The 24,749-nt window shown below is 35.5% G+C and overlaps 2 protein-coding genes across 2 annotated transcripts; both read right to left on the bottom strand.

Moving 5' to 3' along the window:
* Positions 1 to 3,144: 3,144 nt before the first annotated feature.
* Positions 3,145 to 7,388, bottom strand: LOC137820282 (PP2A regulatory subunit TAP46). Its single transcript, XM_068624268.1, has 9 exons — positions 7,126 to 7,388; positions 6,926 to 7,048; positions 5,526 to 5,612; positions 5,285 to 5,389; positions 5,032 to 5,193; positions 4,597 to 4,632; positions 4,441 to 4,512; positions 3,802 to 4,079; positions 3,145 to 3,530 (listed from the first exon to the last, which is right to left on the bottom strand). Exons 1-9 carry the CDS (start codon positions 7,204 to 7,206, stop codon positions 3,281 to 3,283), a joined length of 1,194 nt encoding a protein of 397 aa, XP_068480369.1. The 5' UTR covers positions 7,207 to 7,388; the 3' UTR covers positions 3,145 to 3,280.
* A 15,558-nt stretch (positions 7,389 to 22,946) lies between these two features.
* On the bottom strand, positions 22,947 to 24,477 carry LOC137820283 (phytolongin Phyl2.2). The gene has a single exon (XM_068624269.1). It carries the CDS (start codon positions 24,031 to 24,033, stop codon positions 23,380 to 23,382), a length of 654 nt encoding a protein of 217 aa, XP_068480370.1. The 5' UTR covers positions 24,034 to 24,477; the 3' UTR covers positions 22,947 to 23,379.
* Between the last annotated feature and the right edge of the window lie 272 nt (positions 24,478 to 24,749).

Here is a 24,749-nt window from a genome sequence, read left to right on the forward strand (position 1 = left end):
CCATAAACCCTAATTTTAAAAATTAGGGTTCTTCAATTGGGATTAATTAAAATTAGGGTTCTTTAATTTGGGATTAATTAAAATTAGGGTTCTTTAATTTTGATGGTTTAGGACAATTAGGGATCTATTATAGAGGAATGAAAACCTTAATCTATAAATCCTAATTTTAAAATTAGAGTTCTTAAATTGAAAATATTTTAAAAGTAGGGTTCTTTGATTTTTGGAAAAGCATTAATGGAGAATCAGAACATGAGCAACAGGCTCTGATACCACATGTAAGTCAAAACATGAATAAACGTTATGTTCACAAATAGATCTGATCATATCATGATTCTCACACAATCATATAATCAAGAAGGAATAGGCACTTACCTTGATCCATGAGTGATCCTAATTGAGCAGTTACTTTATCTCCTTTATCCCAATCTATCTCTTGCAATTCCATTCTTGTCTCACACTTTCGTGATGGTTAACAGTGAGACAACATTATTTGCAGAGACAGAACCCTATAACCTTTAGTACCCAATTTCCATCATATGTAGGTTTTCATTAGGTATATCACATTAACCAATGGACCTTTATTCTATTATTATTATTAAATCATATTTGGGCCCAAAGCCCAAACTCTAAGTCATGTGAGTCATTTTATAGAAATTAATTTACATAATTTCTTACAACAGTCACCAAAGAACCTCACACTTATGCTCAAGCTATCCTTGATCCAAATTGGCAAAAAGCAATGGATGAAGAGCTTTCCGCCTTGTAACTAAATCAAACATGGACCTTGACACCGTTACCCGCTGGCCAGAAACCCATCGGATGCAAATGGGTCTATAAAATAAAGTACTCAGATGGTAGCGTCGATAGATATAAGGTGCGCCTTGTCGCAAAGGGGTACACTCAGATCGGAGGTGTCGACTATTCTGAAACTTTTCACCAACAGCAAAATTAACAACTTTGTTGCAGCAGCCAGAAATTGGTTTACTCACCAGCTAGATGTGCAAAATGCACATTGCATGAAATTATTTACATGGACTTGTCACTCGGCATCATTGACAGGGGAGAACATTGTATGTCAACTCAACAAATCCCTTTATGGTCTCAAACAAGCATCTCGAACATGGTTTTCAACATTTTCTCATGTGATTAAATTTGTAGGATTTCAATAGTCCAAGACAGATTACTCTTTATTCACAAGACAGAATAACTCATCATTTACTGCCCTTTTGATTTATGTGGATGATATTCTTTTGACAGGAAATGATTTGACAGAAATTCAGCGTGTTAAAGATGGTACAATTTCGCATTAAAAATCTTGGAGACCTAAAATATTTTCTAGGGATTGAATTTTCTTGTTCCAAAGCTGATATTTTGCAGGATACAGGACTTACAAGTGCTCGTCCAGACAAATTTCCAATGGAACAATACCTAAAACTCACACGAGACGATAGAGAGTTATTAAAGGATCCAGTCAAATACAGGCGACTCGTGGGACGACTGATATACCTCACGGTTACTCGGCCTGACATAGTATTTTCGGTTTGGACCCTAAGTCAATATATATAGGATCCACGGAAACCTCATTGGGATGCCGCAATTCGAGTCCTACAGCTTATTGCGACTCAGACTGGGGAGGTTGTCAGACAACTCGAAGATCAGTATTTGGGTATTGCATTTTTCTTGGTTCTTCTATTATCTCATGGAAGTAAAAAAACAGACAAACGTATCAAGATCATCAGCGGAAGCAGAATACCGCGCGATGGCCAATACTTGTTTGGAGATAATTTGGTTGCGATATCTGTTGCAGGATTTAAAGGTGCCATGTAGCTCAACTTTTATGTGACAATCAAGCGGCATCAGCAAACCCAGTATTTCATGAACGCACAAAACACATTGACATAGACTGTCACATTGTGCGAGAAAAATTACAAGCTGGGATAATTAGTCTTTCATATGTACCGACACAGTATAGCTTGCAGATATTTTTACAAAGGCATTAGGCAATAAACGGTTTTTGACGCTACGACACAAGTTGGGGTTCATGATCTTCACCTACCAACTTGAGGGAGTATTAATGAAATAATAATTATCAAATTATATGCAATATTGTACGATATTGTACCAAATTATATGCAATCAATTTAATAATGATAGAATCTCATGATTAATATCCCTACCTAATTAGATTGTAAATTGGAAAGAGAAACTCCCTATATATTTCCTATACATGAAGATAATAACAAACATCTCTTCTTCTTACCATTTTATCATATTTTCTTCGTATATAGCCGACTTAATAATATATAGTTTATTATCCAAATATAAACTTATTTTATATAGTTTATTATTTAAATAATTTTTTTATGATCAATCTCGCAAAAGTGTCAGGCACAGTCTCATTTTTCTATGGTCTAAGACTAAAATTCTCTTTTCTAACATTTTGTATAACTAACAAAACAAATAAATATATGTTAAACGTACTACAAAACAAAAAAAAAACATTTCGGTTACCTACAGAAATCATTTAGTCAGCACCTATGGACTCAAATAAATCATGATACATAGCAAAATACACAAATCTCCGTGCACGCTTGTAGAGGAATGATTAAACAGAACTATTGAAGCAAAAACTTGAAAATATCATTATTCTATTATCCTGTACACATATGTAGACCAATAGATAGCATTAGTAATTTCAGCCATCCCACATTTTTTCAATGAACTGGGAACTATTTTTGGATAACGGAGGTCCAAAAGGTGAAATTTGAGGCGTAGCTAAAATGAACAGATAAAATTTATTCTCTAAAGGGTCTGAACTTGATCCTCTGCAGCCACAATGCTACAAAATCTGAACCATTGATTGGCTATTGCAATAGAAATTAACAAAGAGGGAGAATATGATCAATGGTTAACATCTGCTGGAGAGAAATTCTTGCTGTTTAGCTAGCAAAGGATCTGTATTCTAGAAAATTTAGTTTAATGAAAAATTTATTCAGTCATTCGGTAAGAAAGAAAATCATGCTTCGCGAATATAATTAGCTTCGTTGATATAATTAATTAACAAGGCATATTATCACCTTTGGTGCAAATTGCAAAACAAGCTACTAATTCCACAAATATTCGCATGATGGAGTAAAACCATACTTGCACTCCTCGAATATGCACATGTAATAAAATGAAATCATGGTACACATAAAATCTTAACACAGTCTAATTACGAGATTTCGTCCAAAAACATTTATCCCAACCCCGTTTACTCTCTAGGAGGGAAGAACTCAGTTTACCCACAAGGGGTAAGTTTCTTATTTCCTGCACCTCGTGGATTATCATCCTTCCAGTCATCCCAAGCCCTTGCTTTCTCTTGTGCTGCATCGTCGTCATCTTCCTCATCGTCTTCTCCAGGCTTTGACTTCCTATCATTGTGCCAAGATGAATTGGCTTCTTCCATGAGTTTGACATTTCTCTCTTGCCATTTATTCATTATTTCCATTTCTTTTAGCCCAGCTTCCTCAATGCTCATAGTTGGCATCCTTTCAAAAATATATTCAACTTAGCATCACAAAAAATATAACCAGAGTGTTTTAAACCTTGTTCCCATAGGATTTGTAAAACTCAACCAAGTCACTCTCTCAATCAACCATAGGCAATAGAACAATGAAAACTACAAAAGGAAATAAAAATTATTTCATCTCTTTTCAGGCATGTGATCTGTCTGTTTAAAACACACTTATATGTCCCTATTCAAAAGCCTTTCATTAGACAGGCTGCGTGCATTTTATTGATAGAGGTGGTAATACGTACCTATGACTAGGTTGGAAGACCTGAGCAGCCATTCTTTCTCTATCTGTTGTTAAGCTTCCATTCACAAGGCTGGCTGGTCCAAATATCAGTGGTTGGTGCTTGTGATCGTGTGCTTGTGAAACATTTGCTCTTCCTTCTAGAACATCTTGGGCAAAAGTGGCACATGTAATTGGTGGAGAGGGCTTAGTGTACCTTGCACGAACTGCAGCATCACGATGCCAAGCTTCTGCTTTCTTGGCACGTTCATCCAGAACATCCCTAGAGAACTCATCCCCATCCTAAAACATGGCAAAATTACAAGAAATAGTAAATAAAACCAAACCTAAGTCAGCAAAAATGTACAATTTCCTGTTCCAATTTCAAATATAATCTGTCTATTATAATTAACAGTACTGTACGTGCTACATTTGGCCTGAGTTCTAGAATTAGCTTGAGAAACATGCAATGATGTGTCAATAAAGTTAACTTCTGCAACTTCATAAAATGTCTTCAAGTTTTAACTAACTAACCACATTTCATAAAATAATAAATATTCCCAGTGTAATAATATCAATGTAAAATAGTAGCAACAGGCCCACAGCTGACTACGCAAACACAACAGTGCTTCAGAAGTATTTGACACATCAAGCATTTAACTACCTCGGATTGTCTATCCTTCACAGCAGAAAGCATCTCTTCCTCTTTCTTCAACATATCCAGCAGATCTAGGGCCTGGATTCAGTTGGCACAAGATAGACATGAGAACAATGGAAATAGAAGTTCTAAACAGAAACTGCTGCGTAAGTACAAACCAACCTTACAGATTGCCAAAGATATGGTGGTGGTCCAAGCCTGAAAAAATAAATGATTGAATGAGCAGATATAACTCATACTTCATAGAAATCACAATATTGCAATCACAAACACAAATTCTTTCAGGCATCAGAAACAGCTAAAATCCATTTCAAAAATATAAGCCAGAGTCAAGTACATATAAAACCAATACAGGTCCCAGCAACCAATTTTTAAAACCTTATGCAAACCATTTAAATATACCCAGTGAGGAATAAATACATATGCTGTCTTGTCAGAAGAAGTAAGCAGAATTTAAGCCTATCTAGTGTGAAGCAAATGAATCACATTAAAACATTTTCTGCAATACAGGCCTTTAGCATATGCTCACAAAATAAAGCAGCAGTAACAGAATACTAACAGTGTCACACTAAAAGAAATAGCAGACCAGACACAAACCTCTCTTTCTTCTTCGCCATCATCATCCAATACTTCCTCCTCTCCTGCCTCAACAGGTGTGGACAGGGCAGCTGCTTTAGTAGAACGTCCGCGCCGTTCTTTTCGCTCTTTTATTTCTAACAACTTTGATTCTGCAGCTCTCTGACGCTTGAACCTAGCAATCTGCACAACAGGATACAAACTTACAGTGCCTGAATTCTATACAAAATCATAATATATAACTTATACAAAAAAAATGTAGAAAAAGTAACACCTTCCTGGCTCTCTGATCCACAACAGTTTTTGGTGCTCCTTCAGTATAAGATTCTAACTCCTCTTTTGGGACCAGCTCCATTGCTTCACAAAATGAGATAAATTCCTACAAAAAAAATGTCTTTGCTAAGCTTTGATTAAAATGAATATTTCAAAGCTTTAACAAGGAATGCTACGTGTTATGTTGAATTGGCTGTTGGTGAAAGGGAGCAGGCGTTTCCTTTGTATGGATCATCTCTCACCTTTAATTTTGCCTGGGAAGCCTTTAGAATCTGTAACCTGTCCTCCTGTGCTATTTTTTCCATCAACTCCGCAAGATAAAATGGCACCTGAGGAAATTATGACATGAAATTAATAAAATAGTAAAAGGCTATCAATTTTAACTGCTCAGTTATGTTTAATATCTGTAATAATTAGAAGTTAAAACCAATGAAGTAAATATCCATCCCATGGGCAGTGATGTGTCTTCCCTTACCACATTTATACATACTCTTATGCTTGGTTCAACTAATCAGTTGAAGAAATGCATAGTGATGATTAGATTTCTTTCTAAACACTAACCAATTTGCCAGTACTAGTTGTTGCAAATTCCTTTATGTAAAGCACAGCAGGAAACAGTGTAGACAACCATTCCCATGATGAAACTTTTTCCATTAGAAAATCCACCACTAAATCTTTCTAGAAGTTGAATAGCATTTGAGCAGAGTGCTTTTGCGAAAAAAAGACATATTTTCAACATCAAATGCAGTTCACAAAAAGCAATTACATTCTATCAGAGAGTAAATAGTATCCTAAATTACTGAACTGACAGAATACCTTGCATTATATCTACCTTCAATAGTAGAATGTGATACAAATTCAAAACCATTCAAAGAAGAACTTTAAATAGAAGCACAACAAGAGTTAGTTTCAACTTTCAATGATGGTAATGAAAGAAACTTCACTAATCATTTTCCTCCATTTTGGATATGTTTTGTTAACAGATTCTCAGTACGAATCAGTTGTAGTTAAACGCATAAATTATCTTTTAACATGTATTTAGATCAGTAGTAGAGTCGGATGCTTCACAGTGAAGTATAATGCATTGGAAAGTACTTTATGCACTGCAAATCAATATTTTATAATGGAGTGGGTAAAGATTTTAAAATGTCAAGGTAGACCTCATGCAGAAAGATAGGGGAAAACACAAAATATAATAGTTTATTATATTATGAGAAATTATTATACAGCATGCTCAGTGGCTTGTATTTCTCTTTAAAAGCATTATAAAGTGAATCAACCTTAACCCACATGTTTTGATGGATTGTTTAATCACTCTCAATGTACTTAATAGAGTTTGAAAAACTGAATACAATTCGGGCCGTCCAGAAACTCCATTCTATTAGTCAAAATACTCCTAAAAAGAAGGCTCTTTTGCTATGAAGCAAAAACAACTCCAAACCACTACAGCTTGCTTAACTCTTCCAAACACGACCTAGATAAGTTCATGGTGCTACTGATTTTCCTTGAATATATTAAACAATCACGTGAATTAAAACTTGACATACCCAAACTAAAACATATAAAAGGAGAAGAAGAAGAATCAAGGGAAAGAAGCAACCATTAAAATTAGGTTAGGGAGAGAATAGCAAGAAGAACGAACCAGAATGTACTTGAGATTGGCGGTGCTGATATCATCTTTGGTCTCGTTGGGAGAGAACAAACCTAGATTATTCACCATGTCCTCGCATCTATGCAGGGCCTCGCACCCCTTCTTCACAACCTCCTGAACCCCAAAAAATGAAGCATGTCGAAGAAAGAACCAAAATCAGAAATAGACAAAGGAGCATGCAAATAGCGTACCTGGTCGACGGCGGATTCGGTGGCGGCGGCGCGGATCTTGCGGGCTTGCTCGAAGAGCGCCGGCAACGGCATGTCCTCCATTCTGCGGCAGGATTTGGATTACCCCGATTGTTGTTGGTGTTATTTGCAAATCTGAAAGAGAGTTTATGGAGGAAAAAAAGGAGTAGAGAGAGATCAAGAACTAAAAAGACAGAAGGGAACTTTCTCTCTGTTGTACTATATGTGGAAGGGTACACCATACATACACTACACATGCATCCTCTAGTAAAACCTTGTCATTTCAGATCTTAAGAAAAATACATTCTCTCACTATTTCTTTTTTCAATTTTTTTATTAATTTTAATTTTATTTTATTAAAAACAAATTTAACTTAATCCTACTTTCTTGACGACAAAAAATTCAATATATTTTTTCTATCACCATCTTAAATCAACCGAAAATCTTAACTAGAAACCTTGATCAAAAACAACTTGACACTAAAATATACAACATTAATTAATTTTTCATGAAATTCAGTTACTACTAATTAAAATTGTATGCACCGCATAAATATTGTCAGACTTTGATTTATGTTGAAGTCGTATTTGCATAAACAATTTCTTTGAAAAAAAAAATCTACTTTACATAAATCGTGAGCATAGATAATAATTTTTGTTAAATTATTTTTTACTTCACGTGTATGACTTGTCTAACTCCCAAATAAATAAATAAAATACTCATTTCAAGAAATACCAAATCAAATTACACCATTTAGGTTCCAAATAGTGTAAGAAAGATATAGACATTAGTTTTAGAAATTAGAGGTAGGTTTTGAATGGGTGGTGAATATATTTCTATTCACTCTTAAAGCATCCAACATAGCTTTAAGTTGTAATTGAGAGTAAAATCCACTTTTTTTTAGAGGAGATTCACATAACTGGATGAAATGGATCATAATTAGAATCATTACTTAAATATGGTTTTTAGATACATTTTGCTCTCATCTTGATCTTGACTATTCTACAAAGATTCTAGACATTATTAATGATAATGCAAATGAAGAATTATAGCACGTTGAAGTTTGGAGAGTCTCGTTGAAGAAGGACTAGACAGTCTTCATAAAGCGTATAATGTTGGAAAAGTTGCTCAATAGAGAAAGGTTCAAATTCGGTTATTCTTTGCCAATATTTTGAAGATTTCCCAATGAATAATTATGCCACTTTCAAGATTGGAAAATTAGGTTACGAAAAGACTAGATGCTCCTTGAGTTTGAAGTTATCGTCGGTCTTCTTGAAGCGTCTATTGATGGATGCTCCATTTTGAAAAAGGAAAATATTGATTCGATGATTCTATTACATTATGAGGAAGAAAAAATCGAAACATGTTAAGAAGTGGACTTTAAGCTTAACTCAACCTCATAAAACCGGCTCATAAGGTTGAGGTTTGCACCCACTTATATACAATGAAAGACTTTAATCTCTAGTCGATGTGGGATCTCCAACACACCCCCTCACGCCGAGACTGCCAACTCGTGTGCGTGGGATAACATATAATGGGTGGCCCGCTATCAGGCCGCTATCTGAAGGTTTTATGAGCCGGTTTTATGGGGTTGAGTTAGGCTTAAAGTCCACTTCGTAATATGGTATCAGAGTCATTTCGAGCTTATCCTAACGAGTATTTGTTGGGCTTATCAGGCCACCCGCTATCGGGTCGCTATCAGACCACCCATTATATGTTATCCCACGCACACGAGTTGGCAGTCTCGGCGTGAGGGGGTGTGTTGGAGATCCCACATCGACTAGAGATTAGAGTCTTTCATTGTATATAAGTGGGTGCAAACCTCAACCTTATGAGCTGGTTTTATGAGGTTGAGTTAGGCTTAAAGTCCACTTCTTAACATGGTATCAAAGCCATTTAAAGCCTATCCTAGCGAATGTTTGTTGGGTCTATCGTGTCACCCGCTATCGAGCCGTTATCGGACCACCCATAATGTGGGTGCAAACCTAACCTCATGAGCCGGTTTTATGGGGTTGAGTTAGGCTTAAAGTCCACTTCATAATAAAACCAATTCAATCTTTTAAATGGATGATTCGAGAGATAGAAGATTCTTGATTCAATTTTTTTTTCTCTAATTTGAATTTCTTAATTAGTTCACATTATTCTAATCAATCTCATAGATACGTGATTTAAGTGGTAAAAGTTAAACATCCCAAAAGTAGAAGCATGGAGATAAATGAAGTATTGAGTACATTAGTAGACACATGTTTTAATGTTAAGATTCAGTTGAATTTGATTAACACATGTTTGATTAAGTTTAACCCTATGTGAGAATTAAAGGATGTCAATCTTTAGAAAACTTGTGAAGAATTCATTGGTGGAAGAACTTGAGGGTCACGTGCTTCTTATTTATCTTACAAAATCAACTGTATTTTTTTGCTTAACAATCACAAACCCCTTTTACTTTATTGTTATTACTAACTTTCATTATTTGCGTATAAGTTTGAACTCTGTTTCACTATATTCATTATTGAATTCGTTGGTAGATGACTTTGGGTCATCAAACCACTTTTATATTATCATCTTTTTGGTCTTAGACAATCTACCACTATTTTTAGACAATCTTTGCACTGTAATTGGAAATTCTCTTAACTTGATTGCAAAATGATTGTTATCAATGGGAAAAGGGAAAAATGGTGTTATCCACTCTTTTATTTTCTTGGATTTGGAAGAAGGATCTTGATGGAATTCTTAATTAAATGGAAAGTTGTTTAAGGATGTTGGTTGAAGCTTTATTTTGTGCTTTTGGGTGGTTCTTGACATGTTATGCTATTGAATATGTATAGAATGGTATAAGCACAAGCATAGAAAAAAAAAGAATCAAAATGGAAAGAAAATACAAGAAATGGAATGGTGGAATGAAAGAATGGAAAAGGCAAAGGAAGGGTTGTGACTTACCTTTTGCCAAAAATGTACATAATTTCATAGAGTTGGAAAGAACTTTAACTTTGTACACAAAATTTGGATAGACTATCTATGATAGTTTGAAACCTCCATGGATTGGATTGATTCTATAATTATGGAAGAGTGGCGAAAGCAATGAAGAATGGAAGGCAAGGAGGAGCTACAAAGAACTCTTGGATCCTTATAATGCCATGAGGAGTGTGGAGAGTGATAGGTTAGGCTTGATCACATAGAGAAAATGAGAGGGATCAAATAAAGTGTATACCCTAACGAAAGGAGACAATGAGAGTTTTTCTTGCAATGTTGGCAACAGAACTCTAATATATTTGATCTGAAAAATCATGAGCCAAACACCTCCATTTATAGGTGAAGGGTCCGACCAAGGTTAGGAAAAAGTGGAGGGAGTTTTGAATTCAAACTAGGCGCCATTTACAAGTCACACTTGTCATGTGAGTGCAAGGTGTTTCATGTGCACCAATTAGGTTACAATGACCATCTTAGGGTTTAAGATGGGTCATAATTGAGCCCAATTAAACCCTAGGTAGGTTTTAAACCCTAACCTTGACCCTGGTCTAATTAAGCCAAAATACAAACAAAAAATCTATACTCTTTGAACAAGAATTTTAAATCCTATTCTACTTCTTATAACTAGGTCATGGCTTCTTAAAAAATGTATAAGAGTATGTTTCTGCTTGGAGTAGTTGAGTCTCACTCTTCTTATATTTCACTAGTCATTGTCCTAGTGGTTGATCCTTTGCTAGAGGCTCTGATATCATGCTAAGAAAGAGAAATAGAAAGAGAATCCACTTAGGAAAACTAAACTAAGATGAAGTTCACTATTTCACAAAGAAGAGATAAAAGTTTTTATAATCTCTTAAGTTGTATGATCATTCAAAGGCTTATTTACAAAGTTCATATTGGTTCATTTTTATAATGTTTTGACTATGAGCATCTAAGACTGATATAATTTGACCATCTTTTTATAAATATGTATATTTTTACATATATAATTTAAATAAATAAGTTTGTATTTTAAATTAATATAAATTTTGTACATACCTTTAATGGATTTATAATATAATGTAGAGGAGATTTATAGGTATTACAATATTGAAGTATTTTATTAGGGATATATGTATATATATATATATATATATATATATATATATATATATATTCTTAAAAAGCAACAAAGAAGTTTACTAGCAAGCAATATAATGAAATAAATGAATACCTTTTTGCATACATTCCTTCATAAATGTCACTCGCATAGGTTTCGTTTAATGAGAAATCGTATTTTCCTTGTTATCTTTTAATCATTATTTTAATATTGTTGATGAATAAAGAAATATAATTATTAAAAAGTGTGTTTAGATGAGGGGTGCATTATTGTTGCAAACGGAAGTGAGAGGGTGCCCCCTCTCTCCCCCTATTTGGATTAGGCAATGAATAGGGGTGGAAGCACAAAAATGGGTAGATGGGTGGTTGAAGGTGCCTCTCATCATTGCAGAAAAATAGGAAGGAGAGAAGAGAAAATCACGTATAAATGTATAAAATGACTTTTGTGTTCTCACTTTTTAAACATTTTTTAAAATTTTCAGTATTAATTTTTTTTACACATTGTGTAATATGTTATAAATGAAGCATTATCAATCATCCATTAGTTTTAAAAATATAATTGATTATATAGTAGGTTATAAATCAGGCATAATTGATTATCCATAATCGATTATTTAGTATGTTATAAATGAAACATAATATATTATCTACTAGTTTTAAAAGTATAGTATGCTATAAATGAGATATAATTGATTATTCATAATCGATTATGTAATATTGTATAAAGGAGACATAATTAATTATCCATAATTAATTATGTAATATGTTACAAATAGGACATAATCGATTATTTAGTATGTTATAAATGAGACATAATCAATTATCCTCATGATACATGTTGCATGTTGTTGGATATGTGTTTTTATTTTTTTTATGAAAATGGTTAAATTTTTTTCAGTTTTATGTGTAAATATTAAATTCATTACTATTATAAAAAATTATTATAAAATTAATAATATCATTTAAATTCAATACAAAATTATTTTCAAATGATATTTTATAAAATTTTGAATATTTAAATTATTTATTTTTATCTAATAATTTTAAATTTTTACATATTGATAATTTTCCATCTAAATTTTTTTACAATGAATATCTTACAATTATGAATATCAAAATTTTATTTTAAATACTTATTTACTTCTAAAATATATTAAAATTTTCATAATAATAAATAAAATCATCATTAATATTAATATTCTTATATAAATAAAATATATATCACATAATATAATACAAATGAAATAATCATAAATAATATTAAAATTATCTAAATATATGAATTTAACTAAAAAAATTATTTTGAATATTTTATTTATTTATTTTCATTTTACATTATTTTATTTATTTATAATTATAATTTTACATTATTTTAATTAACTAAAATGTACACAAAACTAACTCATATTTTATTTTTTCAATTTCCTTTTATACACAAAGTAAATTTGTAATCTTACATTTTACACCATTAAAAATAATTCAAAGTACATTTACAACCATCACATCACTCATATACTTCAATAAATTGTTCCCACACATCCACTCTAACACAGTGTTTGTTTATGGGGTGGCATTGTAGCGAAGACGAATGAGAGGGTGCCACCCCTATTTGGTTCAATGTATAGTTGAGGGTGAGGGTGCGTGGACGGAGAAAGTGGAGCGTTTAGGGTTTCATCACAAGAATGAAGAGAAAAGAGAGAACCCAAAGCAGAAAGTCACATCAAACACATTGAAATACCATGCTATCCTTTTTTTTTTTATCAGCAAAGAATTAATTTAAATTAAGGGGATACAAGAGGGGTATCCCAACCCTTTACAAAACCCAAACCCTATTTTCTACGCACGCTCAGAGATCACCACTTCATTTCTAAGACGACAATGATGCACAACTTCGGCGATCCCCGACTACACACGCACGGAGACCGCCTCTTCGGCGATCATGTTGGTCACGGTAATGATGCATACCTTCGGCGACCACCGACTACGCACGCATGGAGGCCGCCGCTTTATCGACTGGCGATCATATTGGTCTTCCACGTGTCCTCATCCACATCGCCCCTCACTTCCAATGACCTTCTGTTCTTCAAGGACGGCGATGATGCACAACTTCGGCGACCACCGACTATGTACGCACAGAGATCGCCGCTTTATCGACTGGCGATCATATTGGTCTTCCACGTGTCCTCATCCACATCGCCCCTCACTTCCAATGACCTTCTGTTCTTCAAGGACGACGATGATGCACAACTTTGACGACCACCGACTACGTACGAACGGAGATCGTCGCTTCATCGAAACTTCGGCGACAACCGACTACGTACACACAGAGATCGTCGCTTTATCGACTAGTGATCATATTGGCCTTCCACGTGTCCTCATCCACATCGCCCCTCACTTCCAATGACCTTCTGTTCTTCAAGGACAACGATGATGCACAACTTTGGCGACCACCGACAACGTACGCACGGAGATCGCCGGTTCATCGAAACTTCGACGACAACCGACTATGCGCGCATGGAGAACGCCTCTTTTATCGCGGCAATCATGTTGGCCTTCTTAAAAAACGGCGATGATGCATACCTTCGACGACCACCGACTATTCACGCCTGGAGAGCGTCGCTTTATCGACCGGCGATCATATTGGCCTTCCACGTGTCCTCATCCACCTTAAGCACTACCAACCTCTCACACAATCGATTACTGATGATCCTTCTTGAAATCATCTCGAACCACACAGGGCATGCTCGTTAGTTCATACAACAACGAACCGGTACCACCTATATAAGCACCAGAAACACAAACACTACAGACACAACAAGCCAAATACTACCGTCCAGGATTATTATCTGCTCAGTACCTGCTTCTACACACTGCTACAAAAACTCGTCACAAAACTCCAAACTGGGGGTTACCTGCCTAGAGCACCCCGCACGACAGCTTGTAGTACATCTCAGCGTTGACCTGAACCAGCAACAGTAACGCTTCTCAAGCATTTGTGGGAATGGTGCTATCAACGAATAACACGGAGGCACTGATTTGGATTCAAGATCCAGTCAGATAGCCCATATGAGAAATCCGCTGCCTTGTGTTTTATCCACAACCAAGATTGCACTTGGGCATTTTGGAGGATTTAATTCGTATCCGGTACCCCATCCTTGAATACAATCAGATTCCTCTGCTCCCAAATGCACCTGATAATTGTCGCCCATACTCCTATCCACACTTGATTTTGCTTGCTAGAGAGATGAATTAAGTGAGAGTTTAGCATATGGTTCCTAATGTCGTTGTTATGGACCCCCAAAACTCCAATCCAGCGGTAGCAACGGGACCAAACTTGTTGTGCAAAAGCACAATCAAGGAAAAGGTGTTGGGATGATTCTTCTGATAGGTTGCAGAAAGGGCATAGAGGAGATATCACGGGCACTCCTCTCCTAGATAGGTTATCTCTGGTAGGGAGTCTGTCGTGAAGGACTCTCCACGCTGTTAGAAGTACTTTGGGCGAGGCCTTTGCTTGCCATAATGTACTAAAAACTCCTTTCATTTCACCAATATCTTGATGGTTAGCCAGGATAGAGTAAGCTGATTTCACTGAAAAAATACCAGCTGGATCCTTCCTCCAAACGAGGTGGTCATGAGAATCCTGACATGTAACTCCCGTATTCAAGCTTGAGAGCATATTTTCCTCCAAATTTGACTCCCATACGTGCCTGTCTCTTCTCCAGTTTAGCCGCCACCGCCACCTACCGTCCTCCCATCCTCCTACCTCCCCCACCTTCTTACCCTGATCGAGGGACAAAGAGTAGAGTCTGGGGTACAAGACTTTAAGGCTGTTATTTTGTACCCACGTATCCTCCCAAAATCTGATTAAGCCTCCATCGCCTACTTTCCACAAAATAGCCTTGTGAAACCATTCTTCATCTTCTACCCCTTCACCACAGACCTTGGCTAAGTCCTTCCACCAACATGATTGGTATCTCTGCCTCACCTTACCACCCTCTGTTTCTGTACCATATTTAGATAGGAGAATATCTTTCCATTTCCCTCCCTTGTCACTCATAATCCGCCATTTCCATTTCGCCAAGAGAGCCGTATTAAAACTCCTAATCTCTTTGATCCCTAACCCTCCTTCCTCTTGAGGCCTACAAACATTTTCCCAACTCACCCAGAAGATCGTTTTATTTTCCTTCCCCCATGCCCAGAGGAATTTCCTTTGTAAGCTACTGATTCTGTCATGTACTTCAGTAGGGGCCTTAAAAACAGATAAGTAAAACAAAGGTATGGCTGTGAAGACTGACTTGAGCAGACAAATCTGACCCGCCATAGATAAAAATCTCCCTTTCCATGAGCTTAGCCTGGTTTCTATTTTTTTAATTACCGGCTCCCAAAACTGTTTCTTCCTTGGATTTCTCCCCACTTCAACACCCAAATATTGGAAGGGTAATCGCATGGTGTTGCAGTTTAGGGTCTTCGCATAGGTGCTCAGGGCATAGCTATCAACACTAATGCCTACCAACTTCGATTTGTGAAAGTTGACTTTCAAGCCAGACAAGATTTCATAGCAACGAAGGATTGCCTTGATAGCAAAGATATTCGAGAAAGAGTCTTCACACATAAAAAGTGTATCATCTGCAAACTGAAGTAGACAACACTCAATATTGTTCCTTCCCACCTTTATACCCCTGAGAACGTTCGTTCTCAACGCTTGTCTCACCAATCTTGCTAATCCTTCAGCAACCACTAAGAACAAGAAGGGGGCTAGGGGATCCCCCTGTCTCAACCCCCTAGACGGTTTGAATTCCTCCGTAGGACTCCCGTTGATCAAAACAGACACAGTCGACGACACCATACATCCTTTAACCCACGTGATCCATTTGTCATGGAACCCCAACCTCCGAAGCATATCAAATAGGAAAGAGCACCTAACGAAGTCATACGCCTTTTCAAAATCCACCTTAAAACAGACCCCACTCCTCTTATTTATCCTGATCTCTTCTAGAATCTCATTAGCCATGACAACACTATCCGTTAGACCTCTGTCACTTAGGAAGGCAGATTAGCAATCATCAATAATCGATGACATAACTTTCTTCATACGACGTGACAAAATCTTGGTAATGATCTTGTAGATAGCACCTACAAGGGATATCGGTCGGAACTAATCAAGCGAGGATGGATCCCTAACCTTAGGGACAAGGGCAATAAAGGACGCATTGCAACCTTTCGGAAAGGATCCCATAGCGTGAAAAAAGTGCACAGTTGCCATAATATCAGATTTAATGACATCCCAACAAAACTTGATAAAATTGAAATTAAACCCATCTGGACCCGGACTCTTAGACCCTCCACACTGCCACACAGCATCCTTCACTTCTTCCTCAGAGAAGCTAGCTATCATATTCCTGCTAGCCTCAGAAGATAAGGATTTAAACTCCACCGAAACCCTAAACCCTAAATCCTAAACCCTAAACCCTAAACCATCAATCTCGGGCTTGAGCAACCTCTGATCCCTTTCCTTTCGTCTTCACTCCTAACAGCATTGAAATCTCCACAGAAACACCAAGCCAAGTTAACATATGATTGCTTGAGAGTCGTCAAGGCTTCCCACAGAACAACCTTATCCTTTAGGTTACATGCTGCGTAGACATTCACCACTACACACTGACTTTTGGTTTTGAGATGTTGGCCCACAATGGCGATAAAACCATTTCCAACCACATGACTACCATAGGAGAAAGCTTCTTTGTGCCACATTGTTACAATACTCCCTGCCCCATTAACCCCTTCATAGTGGACCCACCCGATATTGCTAACGCCCCATAAAGAAAAGCACTTAGAGTCTGAAAAAGAAAAAATTTTAGCTTCCTGCAGACATAAGAACTCAGCTCCCTCCTTTGCCACAATGTGTCTCAAATACCGTGCTTTCGTCCCCCCTCCCAACCCTCTTATATTGAGATTAACAATAATCATGGACCCACTTTCGTTTTACCCGCCTGGGACTTGTTCTTAACTTCATTGTCCCTTTCCTCCAAACGGTCCAGTTCTCCGACCACTCCCCCTCTTCCCCAGAGCATTGCATTCCCAAGTTTTGGCCCAAATTCCAAATTCTAGCAGATTCAACAGCTTTCTCTTCTGACTTAAAACGATTATTACACTGATTGATGTCATTAGTCGATTCCGCAAAGGAGCAGCGACTTAACCTAGATGAAGAACTTACCCCGTTATGGAGGGACCCGATACCACCATTGGATCTCCATTTCGGTTGGGCAATTCGCTCATCGTGCTCCCTCTGGTGACGAAGTCTACGAAATTCCGGCGAGGTTTTGCTTTCCGCTACTGTGTGGGTTAGTGCCTCACTCCCATTAATCTTCCCGGCTTCACACTCCTCCTGTCGTCGATTCGTACTTCCGCTGGATTGTGGGTCGGAACTTCCCGTCGATGAGTCTTATCCCTCGCTGTATTGTTGAGTTGTGTGGCAAGTAGGGATGGCAAAGCGGGGCAGGCCGTGCGGGCCGGCCCGCGACCCGCAGGTAAAAAATGCAGGGCGGGATGACCTTTTCAACCCGCTAACCCACATTAACCCGCCCCGCATTAGCCCGCAACCCGCGCGGGCCAATAGCGGGGTGGGGCGGGCTGGCCCGCAAACCCGCAAGAAAAAAATATTGGCACTTAGTAGCAGCAGGGCAACCTAAACTGGGTCATGCCAATTAAATCGATTTCAAACACGATAAAGGAGCAAGACACCAGTCAGAGAAGGAGAAGTAAGCAGGGGTATTTTAGAAGTTACCCGTGACCAAGTCTTCAATTGAGCCAAAAGTTATCTTATTTTTATTGTATTATTTTTATGAAAAATTAATTAATTAATTGTCATTGTTTTAATATATGCAGATGACGGGGAAGATTATAATTATGAAAAAATGGATGAAGGTTCTACTAAGGTGGCATCCAATGTTATTGAAATGGAAGAATGTCAATAATGTTTATGTTTAATGTTTTTCAATTAATGTTTATGTTTAATGTTTTGGAATTAGGTATTTTTAATGTTTTGGAAGTGGAAGAATAGTGATATTTGATATTTATCTTAATGTTTTGATGTTTGACTATATTTGAAAAGGAAGGAAAAAAAATTAGATTTGATAATAACAAATATATAGGTTTAATTTGACAATTTTTTAATAACAAAATATAAAAAAAAATATTTAATTTAAAAAAAAAACGCGGGCCAGCTCTTATGCGGGACGGGTCGAGAATTCTAGCCCGCAATAACTTTGCGGGGCGGGCTGGCCCGCTTTGCCATCCCTAGTGGCAAGGGAGGATGCCCGAATCCTTTTCCTGCTGTTGCACCACTGCTGATTGAGCAGCCCTACCGCACGCCCTCAAAGAAAAGCAAGGGTGTGGAAATGGAGATGGAGACATAGTCGCAGTTCCAACCCCTTCCGCGTCACCATCTTTTCCTTCAATTTCCTCTTCGCATTCAGTCGCTGGGCCACCCATACCTTCAGCTTTACTAAGCACACCTAAACCATGCTATCCTTGATTCACTTTTTTGAAACTGAAATTTATCTTACACGAGCAACACAGTTACACTGTCATTGCATGCATAACGAGAAGAGGAGCACGCATGTCATGCACAACACAGTTTTCAGATATTCCTAACTTTATCTCTTTGACCATCAACATGTTGAATGCAATGAATGTAGTCGTTCATAGAAGATAGGTCATTAATATACAGTGCTCATTCATGACGTATATAAAAGAGTGGTTCTAGGAAAGTTAACAATGCATTCAAACAAAGTCTTCATTGAAACAGGTGTTTGCATTGGTTGAGTGGGATTTGATAGGTTTGTGGGTTAGTAGAGTGGTACAAGAGTGAATTTGGTACTTTATTTTTCATGTCAGGTTAGTATTCAGTGACTTTCATAGCGTGCCTAATCGATTAGCACTGAAAAATTACACAACACTTAATTGATTATGTTACTGAAAATAACATAATCGATTGTGTTATTTTCTGGGAGCATAATCAATTATCTGATGTGTGTAAATATGAGCTTAATCGACTATGTTGTAGCAAAATTGATTATGTGTGATTTCTAATTGAAGGTATAGTCGATTATGCTCATGAAAACTTTGGATAATCGATTATGTTGTATTTTGAAGGCAGTGGATAATCGATTATGTTCATATTTTTTTTTCCAGATTTGTGAATTTCTGTTTTGCGTTATTTTTGTTTTTTTTTAATGAAATGTGTATTGTTTTCGGGCACAAATTCTTCTTTGTCTCAGTTGTGTGTTCTTGTTCTGCTCTTTCCGGTATGTGGTTTTCTTTTTTAATGTATATTTTGTTTTTTGTTTTAAATTTGTGATTTAAAAATGAAAATATTGCTAATAAAATTTATGTTATATTATTTATAATTAAATTAAAAGATTAAATATATTTATCATTGAGAATCATTTGAATGAATTAATTTTAATATTAATCAGAACACATTTAATTTTGTTTTCTGTTTTTAGATTATTCCTTTTGTTTTTTAGATTCTCTTTTTTACAAAAGTATTTTTTTATTACTTAATTGTTTATGAAATAAAAGGTTTATTTTTTTTAAAATTAATAATTTTTTCCCTATCCAATCATTCAATATTTATGCATATTAAAATAATTATTATATATACTAATTTAGATATGTTTTATTAGTTTAAGATATTAATTTATATATGTATACAGTTTTTAATATATACTAATTAAAAGTTAAAATAAATCTTAAGACTTATTATTATTAATATAAATTAATTTTGTTTTATTAATATAAAATAATTATATGCATTATTTAAAATAAAAAATATTAATATAATAATAAAATTTATGTTATATTATTGATAATTGAATTCATAAATTAAATATATTTATTATTGAGAATCCATTTAAATAATTTTTTAAAGTTTAATCTAAAATTCATTTTAAATATAATGCAGTTGTTCTTATTTTATTAGCTCAAACATCTGTTACAATCAAATTTAAAAAATATTCTGCTTATATTTATTGATGAAGACATTTTTATGTTGTGGTGCATAAAAAATAATATATTAATTAATTGGTTTCATTACATCATGCAAATGAAATGTCAAGATAACAACATTTCTCTATCATATCACATTTTGATAACACGAATTATGCAGGTGTATGACTTAGACTTGTCAAATGATGGAGCAATAATGTTATAATGAAATCAAATTTTCACTAATTGAAGAATTGAGAACATTACTTTATATATATATATATATATATATATATATATATATATATATATATATTTTAAAAAATAATAAATAATATTAAAATTATCTAAATACATTAATTTAACTAGCAAAATAAAATAATAAATTGAAACATAATATAATTATATTTAAATTTTAAATGATTTTAATTAACTAAAAGGTGCACAAAATTAATTATCACTTTTTTTTATACACAAGAGTAAATGTGTAATCTTACAGTTAAAAATAATTTAAAATATATTTACAATCATCACATCACTCACATATTTTAATATTTTTTCTTCATACATACACCCTAACATACCACAATCTAAACACCCTTAACTCTCTTTACACTTTTTTCTCAAATCTTCACACTTTCACTTCCTCAAACCTCAACTTTTCACTTTCCAATTCAAACAAAGCAGAACATATCTCATTTCAAACCTACCAAACTTTATTCTCAAAATCACGACATTGCTCACGTACTTCCACCTTAACATATCTCAATCCAAATCCACCAAACTTTTTTCACACTTCCTTCTCAATCCTCCCACTTTCACTCCCTCACATTTCTACTCCCCAATCCAAACAAAACATATTTTTACCTTTTTTTCCACTGCCCATACTTTCAGATCGCACATTCAAATTATTTGTGTGCATTTTAAATTTATTTATTAAAAGAATTACATTGTCATGGTTACATCTTAAATGTATTTTTATGATTTATAGCTATTGTTTGTTAACATATCATTCCTTAATTAGAAAAATGTGTTAGCAAGAAACTACTCTATATTTATCATCATCGTAGCAATAACTTGTTAACATACTTGTAAAAATGAGTGGATCCCTTTTAAACTTAGGAAGAAAAAACAAAATTTTACACCATGGAATCCATTTGGTGGAAGGAAATTATAGATAAGAAATAAGATAATAAATACAAAAACACGTAAACTAAAAAAATCCAGTTTTGACCAAATATCCAACATCCTGTGTTGGCCGTGAACATTTTAATCATGTCTAGTGTCAACCTCATTTCCGTATTTATAATGTTTTTAATTTTTGGCTACATTCTACTCTCATTTTTAATTTATGATTAAATTATATTATTTTCTAAATTTATTTTCTAAAATATATTTAAATAATTTTTTATTGGATAAATAAACTTAAATTTGTTACATTTCAAATTATAAGTTTGATTATAATAATTTAACTTTTACTATGTGCAAAAAAATAATAGATATATATCTAAATTAAATTAAATTGTAATATTAAGTTCTATAAAAAATAATATTGACTAATTTAAATATATATACATATATATTACACTTTTTTACGTTATTATTAATTGAAGTAAAGAAATAAAGAAGAGAGAGAAGGGAGAGAGTAAAGAGAGAGTATAGACAGAGGGAAGAGAGAGAGAAAAAAAAATAGATATAATTTTGCTTTCATATGATTTAAAATTTTACAATTTTAAATAATTAAAATACTCTCATAAATATCTATAATTTAAATTTAAATTTCTTCAAATACTCTTATAAATTTATACGTGTGGTAACTTCAGATAGATTTTACATGATCTGCATAATACTAAGGCCATTAAATGTTCAACAAAAGATGAAAAAAAAAAGTGAGAAAAGATAAAGTTAGATTGATATTAGATATTGATGTGAAATATAAGACATGATCAACAATGAAAAGGTCATATATATTTACACAGTACTGCAAATGTGAATCAGATTATGGTAATGTTTAATATTTATTAGATCTAAAGGTAGTGAGTGTCAACTTGGCGCAATAATTGTGATTTTTTATTTTCCAAAGGATTTGTAATTTAAGCAAGCCTCTACCCTGCCTTATCTCTATCTAGACGGTTGTGACGTGTTGGATGCCCATGTGATGGCACCTGAAACTGAAACTATTTGTCGATCATAGACCAATGCAAGAACACTTCCTAAAAAGATGTCCACAGTTGGACACATCAATGTGCCAGCACAGAAATTGTCATTTCCCAGTCCCACCACACCGACCCCAAAGACAGCATAGCTAAACTTTTCCTCATCTCATTTTGGGTTGGTCGAGGAGAGCTCAAACTTTCAGTTTTTGTACCAGAAAGATTTCTCTGTTTGTGACTATGCTATGAAAGCTACCTATACAATCCCAACCTAACCTAACATAACCCAACATGTACTTAAACTCACCAATCAAACATTACCCAATATTTTTACAATTTTAACTAACTCTAAAAAATATCAACAATGTAACTCATAACCTTTTTACAAATCCCAGAACTGATCTTCCAGAGAAATTAACCCTCTCACAACTGAGACGATGATAGATTCCTAAATTGGTAGGAGATACATGAGATTTTCATTTGATTGATTAAAGATGAAAACAGAATAAAAAAACTAATCACACACTCTTCTGCAATCTCTAAAACAGATTTACATCCTTCACATCATACATGGAACAATCACATCTATCAAATTTCAGAGCAAAGAACAAAATCACTAAATAATTGAAGAGATAAACCTTAAACGAAGCGGAAGCTAAAGTAACAACAATGTTAAGAAAGTAAAAAAAAAAAGTATAGGATAACCAACACCTGGAATATGTGATCCTGAACAATTGAGCATGGCCGGATGAGAAGTTAAGATGATCTTCATAATTGATATGCAATTCCCATTAAGGAAAAAGAAGGAAATTCCCAATGGAAAGTAGAAAAAAAAAGGGAAAGAAACAAACAGAACCCCCCAGTTACATACATATACATAACAGGTATGCATGCATGCTTATGCCCTGCATCTGCAACTTTTTTGTCAAGTGTGAATGAAAAAAACAAGCTAAGAATCCCTCAGTGAGGGACAAAAAAACCGAAGGCGAAACGAGAGCGAGAGGAAGAACAAGAAGGAGAACCTTTTTTCTTGTTGGAGAGGTGAAAAGTGGGATCAGGTCATGCACTTGAAGCCGCTACAGACCCACAACCAGATGAGGAAAAGGACGGCACAGACGAACAAGTCGAGGAGGAGGAGGACCCAGACGTGTTTCTTCCAGACGTGTTTGGCCTTGGTGTGGCGGTCGTGGGGCTGGTGCTTGAGGGGAGACAGTGAAACGTCGTCGGAAACATCGAGCGTGGCGGGGGCATCGTTGGGTCTCTTCTTCTTCTTGAGGCCCTGCGGCGGAGGGTTGAGTGGGGGTTCCGATCTGAGGCTGCGGTCTTTGGAATCGTAGCGGAGGGCGTCGTCGAAGATGGAAGGAAATTGGGGCTGAAAGGAGAGAGGGGTGAAGTGGTGGTGGGCGTGGGAGGAGGAGGGTAGGGTTTGGCGGAAGGAGGATCGGATGTGGTGGAGGAAGGGGAGGGTTTGGGATTTGAGGAGGGTGTGGTGGGAGATGGCGAAGAAGACGAAGGGAGGGTCCATGAGGAAGGTGTAGGTGCGGTTGTCGACGGTGTGGGTGAAGAGGGTGTGGTTGGGCGGGGCTTGGGCCACGCATTGGGCCGCAAGGGCTTCCATGTTCGGCTCGTTCTCGCTCTGGTGCTGGGCCAGGATGGTGTCCGATCGAGCAATGCAGGCGTAGTGAATCAATTCGGGATTCGAAATCATGGCAATTGTTGTGAAGCTGGGATCAAGAGTTTTTTTGTTTTTATAATTTTTTTCTATAGCATTGGAATTGAATGAATATGAATGATTAGGGTTTTGGTTTGGGCATGGAGGTTACTAAAAATGAGGAGTGATGATTGATGAAAATGAGAGGGTGGCGAGGGTAGGCGATGATGCGACGGGATTGGCTGAGCACCGCGCCCAACCACACCGCAAACCGAACTGTCCTTCTCCTAACCTCTAAATTACCAACTTCTCCTCTCCTCTCTTGTCCCACCTTCTTTCTCTTTATTTTTTATATCCACTTTCTTCATTCCTTTCTTCATTCACTCAACTCAAATCTCTTACCTCCCTTTTCTCTTTCATAAAATACCCTATGTTTCATCATAACAAACTCACCATTTACATCTTCTTCCTCACATCACACCAACTAAGTTTTGTATTCAAAAACAGATCTTACTCTCTCTCCTTCCACTATAATTAATATGTGAGAATTATTCTATTTTTGGAAAGGAATTCAAATATAAAAAAAATTATGCTGGACCAATTTTATCTGAGGTGTTAGTTAGGTTATTTATGGAATTTGAATATAAGAGAATAAATATTGTTCTATTATTTGGAATTTGAAGATGAGATTAGGTTTTATACGCATAAATTATGGATAAATATATTATGAATACTCGCAAGTAGTTTAGTTTTCTTTTTGTTTGAAAAAACAC

This window comes from Phaseolus vulgaris, chromosome 9, assembly GCF_000499845.2.
Source record: "Phaseolus vulgaris cultivar G19833 chromosome 9, P. vulgaris v2.0, whole genome shotgun sequence".
In the NCBI taxonomy this organism is placed as follows: Eukaryota; Viridiplantae; Streptophyta; class Magnoliopsida; order Fabales; family Fabaceae; genus Phaseolus; species Phaseolus vulgaris.